This window comes from the organism of the source record quoted next, unplaced genomic scaffold, assembly GCF_019419815.1.
Source record: "Pyrus x bretschneideri cultivar Hongxiangsu unplaced genomic scaffold, Pyrus_bretschneideri_v1 Contig38, whole genome shotgun sequence".
NCBI classification, from domain to species: domain Eukaryota; kingdom Viridiplantae; phylum Streptophyta; class Magnoliopsida; order Rosales; family Rosaceae; genus Pyrus; species Pyrus x bretschneideri.
In genome coordinates this window covers 477,461-493,959 of record NW_025999701.1, presented here as the reverse complement: position 1 = coordinate 493,959, position 16,499 = coordinate 477,461, and the positions used below count along the sequence as shown (strand labels likewise).

The 16,499-nt window shown below is 36.6% G+C and overlaps 4 protein-coding genes across 6 annotated transcripts; all 4 read left to right on the top strand.

Moving 5' to 3' along the window:
• Positions 1–2,442: 2,442 nt before the first annotated feature.
• Positions 2,443–7,612, top strand: LOC103941540 (diacylglycerol kinase 1). 3 transcript variants are annotated; one of them, XM_048564066.1, is made up of 14 exons: positions 2,443–2,780; positions 2,976–3,054; positions 3,182–3,389; positions 3,495–3,617; positions 3,724–3,852; positions 3,981–4,066; positions 4,225–4,348; positions 4,477–4,525; positions 5,072–5,154; positions 5,435–5,502; positions 6,053–6,127; positions 6,538–6,553; positions 6,684–6,800; positions 6,944–7,612. In XM_048564066.1, exons 2-14 carry the CDS (start codon positions 2,978–2,980, stop codon positions 7,265–7,267), a joined length of 1,479 nt encoding a protein of 492 aa, XP_048420023.1. In that variant the 5' UTR covers positions 2,443–2,780; positions 2,976–2,977; the 3' UTR covers positions 7,268–7,612. The 3 variants fall into 3 exon arrangements, with proteins under 3 accessions (XP_048420023.1, XP_009350021.2, XP_048420024.1); XM_009351746.3 differs by having other exon boundaries at positions 2,448–2,780; positions 6,466–6,553; XM_048564067.1 differs by lacking the exon at positions 2,443–2,780 and having other exon boundaries at positions 2,824–3,054; positions 3,182–3,345; positions 6,466–6,553.
• Positions 7,613–9,787: 2,175 nt separating this feature from the next.
• On the top strand, positions 9,788–10,318 carry LOC125468455. The gene has a single exon (XM_048564230.1). The coding sequence runs from the start codon at positions 9,956–9,958 to the stop codon at positions 10,220–10,222; it is 267 nt and encodes an 88-aa protein (XP_048420187.1). The 5' UTR covers positions 9,788–9,955; the 3' UTR covers positions 10,223–10,318.
• Positions 10,319–11,391: 1,073 nt separating this feature from the next.
• Positions 11,392–11,828, top strand: LOC103941539. The gene has a single exon (XM_009351745.3). It carries the CDS (start codon positions 11,470–11,472, stop codon positions 11,734–11,736), a length of 267 nt encoding a protein of 88 aa, XP_009350020.2. The 5' UTR covers positions 11,392–11,469; the 3' UTR covers positions 11,737–11,828.
• A 1,432-nt stretch (positions 11,829–13,260) lies between these two features.
• LOC125468393 lies at positions 13,261–14,470 on the top strand. Its single transcript, XM_048564061.1, has one exon. The coding sequence runs from the start codon at positions 13,450–13,452 to the stop codon at positions 14,317–14,319; it is 870 nt and encodes a 289-aa protein (XP_048420018.1). The 5' UTR covers positions 13,261–13,449; the 3' UTR covers positions 14,320–14,470.
• Positions 14,471–16,499: the final 2,029 nt, after the last annotated feature.

Below are 16,499 nucleotides of genomic sequence, written 5' to 3'. Positions count from 1 at the left end.
ATACCGCTTGTATTTAAAATAATAATTAAGATAATTGATATGATACTAAAACCTCATGATGCAAAGTGAAAAAAATTGTAATTTTGTGACGCAATTAAAAAAACACCTAAAATGTAACTAGCCTAAAATAAGATAATGTATCATAGAGAAGTTTTGATGAAGTCAAGTCAAAGATTAACCATCTTATCCCTCTCATCTTCTGTGCAACTATAGACATAAGTAGTGGTGGCCGGACTTGAGGAAGGGTTTGATAGAAACCAAAACTACACGTATTGTGAGAGCTTTGATTATTAACGTTATCGGAAATGCACGCCGGCTAGTAATCTTGTCCCGGAATGTTATAGGAACAAAACTACTCTGATCGGCTCCAATTGTAGAATGAGGGTGGCCAAAAGTTTAGGGTTTGGTTTAAAAATGGGGCAATATATTGGAGCTGGTCTGGTTGAAATTGGTTTTGATCATTGATTTGTTGAACATCATCGTTTGAAGGAAATTTAGGATACGATGATAGCAGTCTGCGTTGGTATGATAACAAATGAGCGTTTAAATTGAGGTCTAGATCCATTACAGGTCCAATTCCGAGAAAATTTAAAATATTAAGATTTGAAAATTGAAATCTGTTTGGTAACTATTTTTAGTTTTTAGTTTTAAGAAAAAATTAAAATTGAAAACTATTTTCTTTTTTCAAAATTTGGCATTGAGTTTTCACTTTTTGGTTTTCTGTTTTATGAAATTTGAAAACGTTATCGAACACAATTTCAATAAATTTCAAAAAGTGAAGATTGAAACAAAGTGGCTAAAGGCGCAGACTGCAGCTCTCCAAAAAGACAAAGAAAATGTGGCAGGTCCTAGGTCCGATGCTTCGAGTGGGTGAATCTGCTTAACTGTGGGTGAAATTCCTGATAACCTCTCTAGACCCGAAAAAGAAGAATAACTGTGGTTTACCACCAGTTGTCCATCTTTTTCAAAAAACAAAACTACCCCATTAAATTATGTGGGCTACTAGGGTTTCTGTGCAATAGACTATTACAAAGGGTTTTGTAAGGTTTCGGTCCATCCTAGCAGCCAGCCTTTGAGTCCACCTCCGGTCCGACGCAGTTTCCCGCCATCACGTGGCATGTTGAAGCTCAGCACCCACTACAAGACAATATACCCTACCTCACACGATGACCTCCCTTCTACTTACTCCATTATATTCCGAAGTTGAAATCCGGTGGGCGAAAACAACCCCAATTTTTTACGAACTCGGTCATTTCTCACCTTAAATAAAAAATTGACTCAATGTAAACTAAAGTACTAACTTGTATTTAAAATAATAATTAAGATAATTGTTATGATACTAAAACCTCATGATGCAAAGTGAAAAAAATTGTAATTTTGTGACGCAATTAAAAAAAAAAAAACACCTAAATTGTAACTAGCCTAAAATAAGATAATGTATCACAGAGAAGTTTTGATGAAGTCAAGTCAAAGATTAACCATCCTATCCCTCTCATCTTCTGTGCAACTATAGACATAAGTAGTGGTGGCCGGACTTGAGGAAGGGTTTGATAGAAACCAAAACTACACGTATTGTGAGAGCTTTGATTATTGACGTTATCGGAAATGCATGCCAGCTGGTGATCTTGTCCCGGAATGTTATATGAACAAAACTACTCTGATCGGCTCCAATTGTGGAATGAGGGTGGCCAAAAGTAGTGATTAGGGTTTGGTTTAAAAATGGGGCAATATATTGGAGCTGGTCTGGTTGAAATTGGTTTTGATCATTGATTTGTTGAATATCATCGTTTGAAGGAAATTTAGGATACGACGATAGCAGTTTGCGTTGCCATGATAACAAAGGAGCGTCTAAATTGAGGTCTGGATCCATTACAGGTCCAATTTTGAGAAAATTCAAAATATTAAGATTTGAAAATTGAAATCTGTTTGGTAACTATTTTTAGTTTTTAGTTTTAAGAAAAAATTAAAATTGAAAACTATTTTCTTTTTTCAAAATTTGGCATTGAGTTTTCACTTTTTGGTTTTCAGTTTTATGAAATTTGAAAATGTTATCGAACACAATTTCAATAAATTTCAAAAAATTGAAGACTGAAACAAAATGGCTAATCGGCAAGTGGCCCAATAGTAAAGGCGTGGACTGCAGCTCTCCAAAAAGACAAAGAAAATGTTGGAGGTCCTGAGTCCGATGCTTCGAGTGGGTGAGTCTGCTTAACTGTGATCACAGGCAAGATGAAATTCCTGATAATCTCTTCCGACCCGAAAGAAGTGGATAACCCTGTAGACTATTACAAGGGGTTTTGAAGGTTTCGGCCCATCCTAGCAGCCAGCCTTTGAGTCCACCTCCAGTCCGACGCAGTTTCCCGCCATCACGTGGCATGTTCAAGCTCAGCACCCACTACAAGACAATATACCCTACCTCACACGATGACCACCCTTCTACTTACTCCATTATATTCCGAATTTGAAATCCGATGGGCGAAAATAACCCCAATTTTCGACGAACCCGGTCATTTCTCACCTTAAATAAAAAATTGAAAAACACCAAAATTCCATCCAATTCCGCAAATTTCTCAAATTAATTTGATAACACGGAGGAGAAAATCATGCGAAGATTCTAATTCCTTTCCCTCTCCCGATGCAGGCAATGCTCTGATGATGATCTGATTGATTCCTTGTTCCAATCAGAGATTCGGAATATCAGAGCATTGCTTGTCATCCAAACAGTGGCTTTTGTCTTTTCAATTTTTTATTGCTTGGAAAATTTTCTGAAACTTCTTCAGGTAAAGCAATCGATGACCCTTTATCTTTATATCCTCTGCCGCCTTTTTAACTCCTCGGATTGGCGGATTGTTTTGACCTCCGCAATCCCCACAACCCCTGTTTGGTTGCTGAGAAAAAAACTGGAGGAAAATTCTGACCACCATTTTGCTTTTTCTGAGTCAAAGCTTTAAAACCCCTTCTTTTTTTTGACACAGAAATGGAGTTTCTGAACCGGGTTTCTGGCAGTTCTAGGAATCGCTTGGCATCCCACATTCATAGTTTTCTTGCTAAGAGGTTGGATTTTTGAAAGTTTGGAACTTTAATTGATCGAATTATAGTATTTTTGTTGTTATTACTTTTTTGTGTTTGATCATTGTCATTGATTTGAAATTGGGATTTGATGATTGAAAAACACTGCCAGTTGGGATATGATGATGGGTGATACGAAAACTGAGGATAAGTTGAGGGACTTTTACATTCCGAATTACATACTTGTGAGTGGAGCCGATATGCCAAAAGTTCGAATTGTGCCTTCGTGTCCGGTCATTGTGTTTGTTAATGCCAAAAGTGGTGGCCAGCTTGGAGGTGAACTTCTTCTTACGTATCGTTCCCTTCTCAATGAAAACCAGGTTTACTTATAGGCTGCACCGCAGCTACTTCTAATTTTGCTTCGTGGATTTACATGTTTTTTTGAGTTTGAAGTAATGGGATGATTGGCTTGACTCATTTTTCAGGTTATTGACTTGGGAGAAAAGGCTCCTGATAAGGTGCTACACAAGCTTTATGTAACTTTAGAAACTCTCAAGAGCGGTGGAGATGTTTTGGCTGCTGAAATCGAGAAGAGGTTAAGAATAATCGTGAGTTGAGCTTTTATGTTATTCAAATTTTGATACCTGTGTTGTTCTAAATGGCCATGATTTCATTCTGTATTGTTTCTGAATTGATAGACACTTGAATTGATAGGTTGCAGGTGGAGATGGTACGGCAGGCTGGCTCCTCAGTGTAGTTTCTGATCTTAAACTACCTAACCCACCTCCGATTGCCCCAGTACCATTAGGAACTGGAAACAACCTCCACTTCGCATTTGGTTGGGTAATACTCTGTTTGCCACCCTTGTGTGTTTCAGTCTATTATTTATGGTAATTGTTTGGCTTCTTCTGGATGTGCATTAACTCAACTCAGCCGTAGCTTTGTAAGCTCATCAAATTTTTAATTCACAGGGGAAGAAAAATCCCGGCACAGACCGTCAATCTGTGCAGTATTTCTTGAATCAAGTGAAGATTGCAAGGGAAATGCAAATTGACAGGTGAAATATATTGACTTTGAATTTAGAATTAGTCAGCTTTTTAAAATATACACATTAACAGGTCCGTACAGCCTACATTACTGCTCAGTGAATCAATACTCTTCAGTGAATAGTTGAGACATAGTCTATTTGTTTTACGTTTGTCTTTGGTATATCAGCTGGCACATAATAATGAGAATGAAGTCTCCAGCGGATGATTCTTGTGACCCTATTGCACCTCTTGAACTACCCCATTCTTTACATGCATTTCATCAGGTCTCCCAAAATGATACACTCAATATGGTATGATTTCCGTTTCCTGGTCAAGTGCCAATCGGAAAATTGATAACTCAATTCATATCATTTTCTTGTTAGCTTCATTTGTAACACGATTAGGTAAACTTACTGCCAAAATTGTTGGCTGTTCTCAGGAGGGTTACCAGACTTTTCGCGGCGGCTTTTGGAACTATTTTAGCATGGGTAGGAATGCAAGAATGTCTTTCGAATTCTGCTTGTGTGTTGTGAGGAAGGGATCCGAGGATAACATTTAATATTATTTTTAAGTTCAATAACATAACCTCCAAGGGTTAAGGAGAAATGAAATAAAGTAAGCATAATATCATGCTCATTTCAAGCATCTCTATGTCACGTGCGGGCATAATTTCATAATAACATACGATCAGATAAATGACGTCTTGCATAGTCTGCCATAGATTGAGATATAAGGCTTATATGACATGCTATGGAGAGGAATGGTGGTAATTGGGTAGTTATTCATAAAGGAATTGTTTTTTTGAAGATATAGCTGTCGATGTGCAGGGTAATTAAGTTATGCCCCCTGTTGTATTGTTGATGCTACAAGTTAAAGTTAAAAAAGAAAGAATGAAAAATCTGATCTTATATTTACACTGTGTTGCCCTTCCTAAAGTTTCGAAGTAGATATTGGTTTGGTTCATAAGTAGTGACAAGAACTCATACGGAGTGCAGTTTCTGGGTTTTCTGACAAATATATTTTGTTCTATACAGGAATGGATGCTCAAATATCATATGATTTTCACGCACAGAGGAAGTTGCATGCTGAAAAGTTTAGAAACCAGTTAGTTAATCAAGTACTAAATTATTTTCTGAATCTTTAACATCATGATCCAAAGTAGATTAGCGTAAAATAATGTCTATTTATTTATCACTAATTTTAATGAATGAAGTCTTCATCCATCTAATATGATGGTTACCTAATCAGGGTTTTCATTTGTTCTGGATTTTAAGCGTTAAGAAGTTGTTTTGGTGTCTAGGTGTTTCCATCTGTTACTGCATGGGTCTAACTTGTCCCGATAAGTCATAAATAAATTTTCTACTTTTCATAATTCTTTGATTTTGTAATTTGTTCAGGGTACTTACTTGAAGCTTGGATGTACACAAGGTTGGTTTTGTGCTTCTCTTTCGCATCCAGCTTCACGGTTAGTCTTCTAGCAACTGTATGTAACATTTGGAATTTTACTTTTATTGTTCTCAGTTGTACATGATACATCTTCTGGTTTTTCTTTTTATATTTCATAACAGTAGTACAATTTCTTGTAAAAAAATGGGCAGAAATTTCATAATAAAAAAATTCAAATTTATTGACCTCTACTTGACATCACCACTTTTGGACTCACCATTCAGTATTTGCACTCCCCACTCGACTTAAACCAATCGTCGCCTTTCCATTGAACCTCACCCACCATGCCCAGTCTAAGTTTTAGTTATTGAAAGAACTGGCTCGTGACAGATATATGATTTGCATAGTTTCAAGTGAAGACTAGTGAGTTATAGCCCAATTTGCGGTAAAAAAGACGAAAAAAGAAACCAATAAGTGACTCTTCTTGTTCTCTTTATTTTTGCAATGATCCGAAATCAGGATTGGTGAATTCATTTAAACATTCTGAGACCTATGGTTATCAACCATTCTTCAAGTTAGCCTTCTGTTTGGCTGTCCATGTTAGTGACAATGCCATAATCTCAACACAGGAACGTAGCACAGCAGATAAAGCTTAGGATCATGAAAAGACAAGGTCATTGGGAGGATGTCCTCATACCTCGCAGGTAATACAAAAGATCTGTTTTAAATTTTCGTTAACTGTTATGCCTCTCTTAATCTCTAAAGCGACTTATCCCAAAGGTTGTTTTGACCCTTTGTTTTTCAGATTACGTTGTGTAGCGTTACATTTTGCATGCTTCATTTAAACGAAATGGTACAATGAGTCCCAGGCAGATTGTTGATTAGAATGACATGTATGATAATTTGTTGAACATTAATTAACTGAATCAACTTATGGGACAAACTTACATCGTCTCCACGTCCATCTTTTCCTATTTTTCGGATTAACATTATTAGCCTTTCCATAATCTTTAAATTTCCATCATTTATCTTTGATGTATAGCATCAGGTCTATTGTTTGCCTCAACTTACCCAGTTTTTCTGGTGGTCTTGATCCATGGGGGAAACCAAATAGGAAGAAAATGCAATATGTGAGTTCCGTTTGCTCCCCTTATCTGTTCAGACATATTGGTTCTCTCCAAAATTCCAATTGAAAAGTGTAGCAATTTTTCTTGCCAACACTTTTTAATGATTTTTTTTCACATGATGTGTGCTTAACAGCGGGATTTAACTCCTCCATATGTGGATGATGGCCTCATTGAAATTGTTGGTTTTAGAGATGCCTGGCATGGTCTTGTGTTACTTACTTCTAAGGGACACGGGACTCGTATTGCACAAGTACGATAAGTATATCCTCCGCTGATCATTCAATGCTGCAGTCATCTTTAGATAAACACAAATCAAACTAGTTTGAAGGATCATCGTTTGAAGAATTCATCTTTATTTCTGTTTCTTGTCACTCTCTCGTCCTTTGGTTGTAGGCAAACAGAGTACGTTTCGAGTTTTGCAAGGGTGCAGCTGACCATACATTCATGAGAATTGATGGGGAGCCATGGAAACAGCCTCTTCCAGCTGATGATGACACAGTGGTTGTAGAAATTTCTCACTTTGGCCAAGTCAGCATGCTTGCCACACCACTAAATCGTTCCCAAAGCATACATGAACCCCTGTCACCAGTGGGCTCCCACGATGAGGACGATGATAGTATTGACGAAGAATATGCAGATGCAGAAGAAATGGAAGAGAGGAGGAAGTTTGGTGCATCTGAGACGTTTAAATTTCCTGACGGGCCTGACATAGCTTGACTTAGTTAAGCCCTTAATTGCTCACAAGGTCAACCTGCATTGCAGGTTCGCGAAACTGGAGATAGGTTTTGTCCAACAGAGTCTATCGGGGCCTCAATTTGAAATCTCACCGTCCTGACAGTGTAGTCGAGACATGCTATTTTGCGGATTGTGTGCATACATAATTCTAGTAACATCTGGTGAATTCGGATTCAGATTCGAAATGCACTTCTTTTCCTGAAAATCGCTTGATTGTATAGGGCATATATACTCGATTCTGTAACCGTAGTTATCAATCCTTAGCTTGTGCAGCAAAACTCTGGTATTTAAGGCTATATAAGAAGAGAGCTCTACTGCCTGTATGTATTTACAAGCTTCTTAGTTACGGAATGCTCTTGCAAAAATTGCATCTCAGGTAAAATTATAAGGGGTTTGAGGGCTTGAGCCATGCAACTTTAATGTCCTTTTCTGTTATACAAAAGTAAAACTAGGAAACTGAAACCCCCATTGTACCCATGTGTTGTAACTTTGCAAATGGCGAGGATATGTTCTTGCAAATGCCGTGGCTCGTAGAATGACCAAGTTGGTTCTACTTTTTTATCTCAGCATTATTTGTTGGAGGAACTTTCGGATTTTACTTTCTTAATCTAGAAGAATGGTTACTTTCTTTAGCCTAGAATAATGTGTCAAGAATGAGTATTGAGGAGAATTTTTTGCAAATGCGTAGTATTCAAGCGGACATGAAAAAATGTCATTTCCGCAACTTGTATTATGTCATGTGGAGTATCACTTGAATATTCGGTACTTAGAAAAATCTATCTGTCTTAAAGATATTCATCCACGGAAATATCATATTATATGGGTTATCCTCCCTTCTACCATCTGGATCAGCCTTATATTCTCAATTATATCGTTTTGTGAATTTTGTTTTCCAGCGATCTTGCTATCATGCATCGAATAATCTGATATGGACTACTCAAGTTTCCATCGAAATTTGGTGTAACGTGTAAAGTCTTATTCGATGTGTACGTATGTGATGGATTAAGACCTGAACTATATTTTAGCCAATTAAACTGAGAAAGCTATGCACATTCTGCTAATTGAGCCCTTTCTTTCTTGTACGGCTTAATTCAAAAAGGAATTTAGGTCAAAAATGTTTATTAAAACGAAGGTATGATCATACAAAAATATGAATTCTAGCAACCTTTTCATTTGGACATTCTCGTTTTACTTTTTTAGTTCTCTTTGTTGTCTTGCAATGTTGTTTAAAGATTAGAACGATTTACTTTATCAATCACCGTTTAAAGATCATTTATGCAAAAAATGAACTAAATTTGAAATCATTTGGTCATCTAACTGTGATCCAATGAATAGACGAACCATGTTTCTCATTTAAACAACAAAATTTTGACAACATTAACCAAACAAATGATTTCTAATTTGGTTGGTTTTTTGGTAGAGTTGATCTTTAAAAAGTGATCTAGAAAATGAATGGTTTAGATCTCCAAACACCATTACAAAATGGGTAAAAGAGCCAAAAAAATTGAAATAAAGAGGTTGCTAGCATTTCCCTACCAAAATTTACTTACAAAAAAATAATTGAAAATACGAGACTACATTTTACATTTTTAGCCCAGCAGCTGTATAATTGACCTAAAATCAAAAACCCCTCTACCAAAAACAGAAAAAGTCATTTAGTACTACGTTCTAGTGATATTCATCTCTGTTCATAAGTCCATCTCCAATCCTGGCCTATAACCTATTTTCCCCCCCTATTCCCCCCTCAAATCCAACGCAACCCAAGCTTAAAATTGAACCTAAAATCTAAAATCTAAAACAAAGCTAGATTTAGCCATGATTAGTGGGTTGGCCCACTATTTATGTATATTTTATTTAGTTTTATATTTATAAATTCATTGAATCGAACGTTTAAGATCTAATTTGATGAAATTTAACGGTCCAAATTTAAACGGCTAAAGTAATTAAAAAAAATCTTTTATGTGTTATATTTTTTTTTTTCATAGTGTTTAACGAGTTTCATGGTGTCAGTTAGTGATTTTTTAGTATTTGTCAGAAACTAAATATTTTTAGGTTAAAATGTTCATAAAATTAAATTAGGATAGTCTACATAATTTTTTCTTTTAAAAAAGTTACTTTAAGGAAAGAAATTTGCCTAAATTCATTCTTTAATAATCTGGGGCTAAAATTTTAGGCCAAAATGATTAGAGCAGAAAATCTATTTTTGGATTAAAACCTAAATTTTTTGAGCTAAAAAGTTTAGGTTTTAAGCCAAAAGTTAGAGATGGTTTTAAGTTCGACTATTGCCAAGGCGAATTTGAAAGCATTTGTTAGGCTTAATCCACTTCCACTCCCACACTCATTTAGAGTAAATAATATTGTTTGTTATAAAAAAAAATATTAAAAATAAACATAAAATAAAATAAATAAATAAATAAAAACAAGAAAAGCGCGTGGCTTTGCACATTGTTTTGCAACCCTATTAGTGTTCCCACAGACTTGTTGCCATGATACTGGCGGTTGTGCCTTGATTTTCACTCCCCTTTTCCTATTAGCTTCCTCTATATATATGCATCAATAAATTCAAGAAACCTCAGATTTAGATTTCTCATTTCATACTCCCCCTTTCAAGTTCAAACTTTCACCTGTAAGATCTTTGATCGCAGCAAAACCAGCAAACAAGCAGAAAAAATGAGCGCAGGGTGTAGAGCTTGGATTGTGGCAGCAAGTATTGGAGCAGTTGAGGCACTGAAAGACCAAGGAGTCTGCAGGTGGAATGGCGTTCTGAGATCAGTCCACCAACATGCCAGGAACAACATCAGATCCTATTCCGAAGTCAAGAAACTCTCCGACTCTTCGTCTTCCGCAATTTCTATGAAGATGCAGAGATCACAGGAAGACAAGTTGAGAAAGGTCATGGAATTGAACTGTTGGGGTCCTAATACCATAAGATTTTAGATTTTAATTATGTAATTTAGATTTAGGGTTTATGAGTATTGGATTGTATGTCATCCCCTTCATCATGAGAATTAAACGACTTAATTTCATTGCTCATTGGACAAACATGGCGTTGTAAAATTTTGATCAGTGTTCTGGTGATTGTTTTAAACCCTTCGCTTATTTAACAAATCCATGAACAGGAACCATGAACTCTTCCGGTAGATCCATATCATCAAGGCAGTCTTAACATGGATTTGATGAATTTTAAGATTATCTTTTGCTGCAATAGCAATCAATTAACATACAGATGGATGTCATCCTTTTGGCTCGTGTGTATATATATCAAAGCATAATCAACAATTTAGGATATACAATTAAACTTTTAATGTGCCAATAATAGTTACCTTTAAAGTAAAAATAAAAACAAAATTGTTATCAAAACATTTTTTTTTTAACGTTGATATTCAATTTGTTCTCATAATGTTTGAACACAAGTTTCACTTGAGGTCTATTCGTAATTAAATTATTACCGAATCACACCAACTCAATTTCATATTTGATTTATGGATTCCCTTGATTTGGGATCGAATTCGTATCAAATCCCAACCCGTTGAATTGGTGAATGTGGAAAGGTAGCAAAACAATGACAAATTGAAAAATGAAATGAAATTAATTTAATTGATGCTTTATTGTGCAGCTAAATTAAAAATTTTGTTATCATTTATATTATGGTTTAGTGATATTCGTATTCACTTATAAGTAAGAGATCTTAAATTCTCATGAATAACGAATTCGATATTAAATTATGATTTACTCATTGTGTAACTTAACTCAAATATAACACCTTGTGATCAAATTATGGTTAATTTAGCCCAATTCCAATATCCAAGGAAATATATCAATGTATTCAAATTTGACTTTTTTTTTTTTGGGTTAAACAATAGAGGGATGCACGTGGATATGGAGGAGAACAACTTTTGCGTTTTCCCTTGGGCCGGATGAAAAAAAAACAAGCATCAGCACGCCGTTTTGCGACCCGCGTCTTACCAATACCACCGGCTGAAGTCCCACCCAAACCACTTTTTCTCGTCAAGAGTCCAACACTTGTCCTAAACTGCCGCCGCTGTCTTGAATCTCGCTGTTCTTTTACCGTATCAGCTGGCCTATATAAATGAAATGTACACATAACCTTTAACCCACAACAAAAATTCAAAAATCTCCTTCCATACTCTCACAACAACAACCAAAAAAAAAAAAAAAAAAAAATGAGTGCAGCCTGCCGAGCTTGGGTGGTAGCAGCAAGTATAGGAGCAGTGGAGGCACTGAAAGACCAAGGAGTCTGCAGGTGGAATGGGGTTCTGAGATCAGTCCACCAGCATGCCAAGAACAACATGAGATCCTATTCCCAAGCCAAGAAACTCTCCGACTCTTCGTCTTCTGCAATTTCTATGACGATGAAGAGATCACAGGAGGAGAAGGTTAAAAAACTCATGGAGTTGAATTGTTGGGGTCCCAATACTGTTAGATTTTAGGTGCTAATTAGGTATTTTAAAGATTTTATGTTTATGAGTATGGATCTGTCATCCCTTTTTTACATGAATTATACGGCTTAATTTCATGATTACTCGTTGAATCGTTTGTTACTTCCTTTTATTTTATTTTAATTTTTTGCGGAATTAACATTTCTTGAAAGTGAGAGCAAATTAAGAATCCTTGGGCCTAAAGTTAACTTGCGGATTTGGTCAAAAGATTAAATGCTGCCTCCCTAAATATACAATTTAAGAGAAATTTTGCAATATATATACCAGTCTGATTTTTTCTGTTTTGTTTTGCATTTCTTTTAATTACTATGTGTCGTCATGATAGCAATTTAATCAGAATTTTAAAGGATGAATCAAAATTAAAAATTGGATGAAAACGGAAAAATGCAATACTGAGATGAAAAAGGGAAAATAAGAGAACAAGATTAAAATAACATACTAACCCAGAAATTCAAAAGAGAATTGAAATCGGAAAAAAGAATAAGGTGGATTGGTGAAGGCACTGGAAAACTGAAAAGAAAATGGGGGCACTGAAGGCATAAAAAAAATATAAATAACCAAAACGCCTTTAAATCACCTTTCTCAAAAGAACTTGGGAGCTTAACTATCTTCAACCCTTCCGATCTATGGAGGAACTCAATGGTATTGTTGATACACATATTGGAGACAGGGCCGGCCTGAGGGTAGCTCAAATAGGCACCCGCTTAGGGCTCCTACTTCGGAAGGGCTTCAAAAAAATTTAATATCTTATAATTAACATATAAATACAAAAAAAAATAGTAAGAAATATCATAATTCATTTGTTAGTGCAGTGGAAATGTTGACTTCATTTTTCTTTGGGATGTTGAGTTTGAAACACAAAGATGCTTTTCAGTCACTAGATTTTTCTTATTTTTCAAATTTACTGCCAATCCATCTGTTCAACTCCCAATTCATCTGTCCAAATGCATATAAGTTATAAAACTCAAGTCTCTTTGCAATCTTTTTTCTTTCAACTTCTCATTCTTTCAATTTTTATTGAATGTTAAACCAACTATCATATGGTCTTAAAGATTGTACTTTAAGGTAATCAAAACTTTGAATTTATATTTTTCTTTTCAATAACTTTTTATTCAATGGATTTTAATATTCAATTCCTTAGTGTGATATTGGTTTTAGAAGAAAAAAAACACAAGAGAAACAATTGGCGTTGAATTTATTATATTCGTCAATCAAGTTTTATTGTTATTTACTCTCTTGATTATCAAGTTTTATTGTTCTTCAGTCTCAATTTTAGACTCTTGACTGCAAACATTCAGTACATTTGTGTCTAAAAAGGTGAATCTTGTAATGTTTAAATAATGTTTGTATATTTATCTTTTTTTTTATATATTAATTTTTAATAATATTTGATGTGAAAATAGAACTTTTTATGTATTTAGCGAATTCCTTTTTATACAAATCAATATACAAAGAACCGGAGATCAGAGAATTTTAGGGCCCCACTTTGAAGGCTCACCTAGGGCCCCCAAATTCTTAAGGCCGGCCCTAATTGGAGATCCTTTATGTAGCGACAGGTTGATCTGGCCAGAGACAAAAAATGGGCAGTACTCAATGAAGACCGGATACCACAAGGAGCAAGCCCGTATCAGCCCCTGGTGTATCTCGAGTCGAGTTTGGAAGGTCATCTAGAAGCTTAAAACGCCAGCAAAGATCCGAACTTTTATGTGGAAAAGCTTACACCGGGCTTTTCCGACGATGGATGAATTGTTCAAAAGGTGTTCTGCTCCCAATTCGACTTGCCCAATTTGTCACAATCAGGATGAATCGATCGAACACTTACTGTTATTATGCCAAAGGGTGGAACCTGTCTGGTTTGGGGGAATTCTTAACCTTAAAATTGACAGAGATACGGTTTCGAGTTGGGTGGAGTGGGTTCTCTCTTTTTCAATGGAGCATGGCAGTCCTAATTATGACAAAATGGCCCTCCTTTCGTATGTTGCCTTTTCATGTTGGCACATTTGGGAAGCGAGATGCAATTTTTTGTACAATAACTGTCAAATCAATCCCACACAAGTTTTATGTGCTATCTCCAATTCGGCCAGAGCTTTTTTCGAAGTTGTGAGAAGGAACCCGAATCCCTCAGATCAAGGTACGGTGGCTATTCGTGAGCCCATGTGGTTTACTCCTCCCACGATGTTCACAAAAATTAACATTGATGCCAGCTGGTCTGCGCCGGCGTGCTCGGGTTTTGTGGGAGTTGTTCTTCAGGATGCCGATGGGTTTTTTGTTGCGGCAACCAGGCATGCTATCAGGGCTCCGAGTGTGGGTGCAGCGGAAATGATGGCTATCCTAAAAGGTTGTGAGTTTGGATTAGCTCTGGGGCTTCAAAAGGTACTTGTGGAGTCAGATTCCTTTGATTCTGTTTGCTCTCTTTCGGAGTCTCTCGAGATGGGTGGATGGGAGGCCTTCCCTTCCCTTGCGAAAGCCAAAAGGTTAGGGGAGTCTTTCCAGGACTGTCGTTGGTCTTGGATCCCAAGCTCAGCCAACATGACGACAGACTCGTTGGCGTCGCAACAATATACGGAGATGTGAGATATTTCTTGGGTCAACAGACCCCATCTTCACTGGTTTTTGTGCTTCAAAATGAAGGGTTGCCCTGCCCTCCTTAATGTAATAGGAGCTGTGAAGGGGGCAACGCGATAGCCTGACTAGGGTGTCTTCCTTGTAACTCTCTCTGCTGTCCATAGTTTTCCTTTACTTTGTTGTTGGCTCGCCTCGTTGTAGACTCTCCTTGTATTGACTGGCTTATTTGCCCAAGTAATGAATTAACCAGTTTTTAGAAAGAAAAAAAAAGATTGTAAAATAAATGAACAATAAATTTTGGGACAAAACATCACGTACGCCCATCTCCAACCGAAGGGTCCAGAAGGTCAAAAATAGCCCGAAAATCGTCTTCAACCGAGGGCTAGGCCAGAGGGCTCGTGGAATCTGAGAAGGCCCCACGGAATCTGAAAGGCTGGAAGGCTGGTTGGGGCTGGCCAGAAACCGACAGGAATCCTTAAGCTAAAATCAGCTAGCCGTTGCATTTGATACACACACACACACACACATATATATTTACATATATATATATTTACAGTTTTATTATTATTTTTTATTTGCAAAATTTTTCCTATAACTTCTATTTTTCATATTTTTTTTATTTTTTTCCTATAACTTTTATTTTACAAAATTTGTTTCATATTTTTTTTTTAAAATTCCATTTTTTCCTATAACTTCTATTTCACAAAATTTGTTTCATATATTTTCCCTATACCTTCCTAAGTCATTATACAACATTAAATTAAATTAGGTAACATGAAACAACATTAAACAATATGAAACAACATTAAATAACAGTAACCAACATACAAATTATACAACATAAAAAAACATTTAACAACATGAAACTTAAACAATATTTTTAAAAATATTTAACAACGTAAAACTTAAACGCCTACTCCATGCTTCTTTTGGCCCAAAGATGTGCAACAAGATCCTGTTGTAGGTACTTGTTTGTGGCACAAGAACGTATCATTCAATAGCGCCTTATGTACTCTTTTATAAAGATATTGCTAGTTCTTGGATTGAAAGGCAAATTAGGCCCATTATATATTTTTGCATGAGCCCTTCTTAACCTATTTGGATCTTCTTGGTCGTCATCGGACTCTCCATCAATATATCCATCTCGCTCATCCTCCACTATCATATTGTGTAATATAATGCAAGACATCATGATGGAGTCCAAATTTTCTCGACTCCACCATATTGCCGGTTCGCTAATGATCTTCCACCGTGCTTGGAGAATACCGAAAGCTCTCTCAATATCTTTCTAGTATGCCTCTTGGTGTAAGGTAAACAACTTTTCTGCGTCATTCCTAGGGTTTGGAATTGCTTGGACAAGTGTCGCCCACTTTGGGTAGATGCCATCTGCCAAGTAATACCCCATATTGTATTGACAGTTGTTGATGTAGTAGTCAAGTTAAGGTGCTTGATCTTCCGTTAAGTTATTGAAGAGGGGTGAACGCCCAAGAACTGTAATGTCATTTTGGGATCTAAGGACTCCAAAGAAAGCATGCCAGATCCATGTGTCATACGAAGTAATCGCCTCTAACACAGCATTTGGCTTTCTTGACCTTTTGTTGAAGCCTCATTACCATCCGATAGGATAGTTCTTCCAATCCCAATGCATATAGTCTAATGACCCTATCATGCTCAGAAATCCATAGTTTTCGGCTTTGCGAAGGAGCCGATTTAAATCTTCTTGATTTGGCTCACAGAGGTACTCATTTTTGTAAACCTGAACAATTATGCCACATAATTGTTCAAGAGTATCAAGGTATGTAGACTTAGATATACCATGGGTTTCATCTATTGAATCAGCAGGGGAGCCATATGTCATCATTCGGAGTGCAATAGTAACCTTCTGATGAGGTGAGAAACCAGAGCAGCCTGCTCTGTCCCGCTTCTGTCAAAAGTATGGATTGACCTGCTGGACATCACGAAGGAAACGCTCGAAGTCATGACGCCTCATCCAAAAGCGACGTCTAAAATCCTCTTCTATGTACACCGAGTTGGGGTTGAAGTAGTTATTCATCAGATTAGCATGTGACATCGCTCTATTTCATGGTTTGTAAGAGCGACCAGCAATAGAGCCACCCCATTGAGGTTGTTCCTCAGTTGGCTGACACACCATGGCCGCAGCCATGACTGCTGCTCTGTTTTGTTTGTTG

Excerpts from the sequence above, each read along its gene's own strand:
- LOC103941540 (XM_009351746.3), top strand. The coding sequence starts at position 2,978 with ATGGAGTTTCTGAACCGGGTTTCTGGCAGTTCTAGGAATCGCTTGGCA. Across the intron at positions 4,067-4,224 it reads AGGGAAATGCAAATTGACAG|CTGGCACATAATAATGAGAA; the intron begins GTGAAATATATT and ends TTGGTATATCAG. Across the intron at positions 5,503-6,052 it reads CTTTCGCATCCAGCTTCACG|GAACGTAGCACAGCAGATAA; the intron begins GTTAGTCTTCTA and ends ATCTCAACACAG.
- LOC125468455 (XM_048564230.1), top strand. The coding sequence starts at position 9,956 with ATGAGCGCAGGGTGTAGAGCTTGGATTGTGGCAGCAAGTATTGGAGCA.
- LOC103941539 (XM_009351745.3), top strand. The coding sequence starts at position 11,470 with ATGAGTGCAGCCTGCCGAGCTTGGGTGGTAGCAGCAAGTATAGGAGCA.
- LOC125468393 (XM_048564061.1), top strand. The coding sequence starts at position 13,450 with ATGTGGAAAAGCTTACACCGGGCTTTTCCGACGATGGATGAATTGTTC.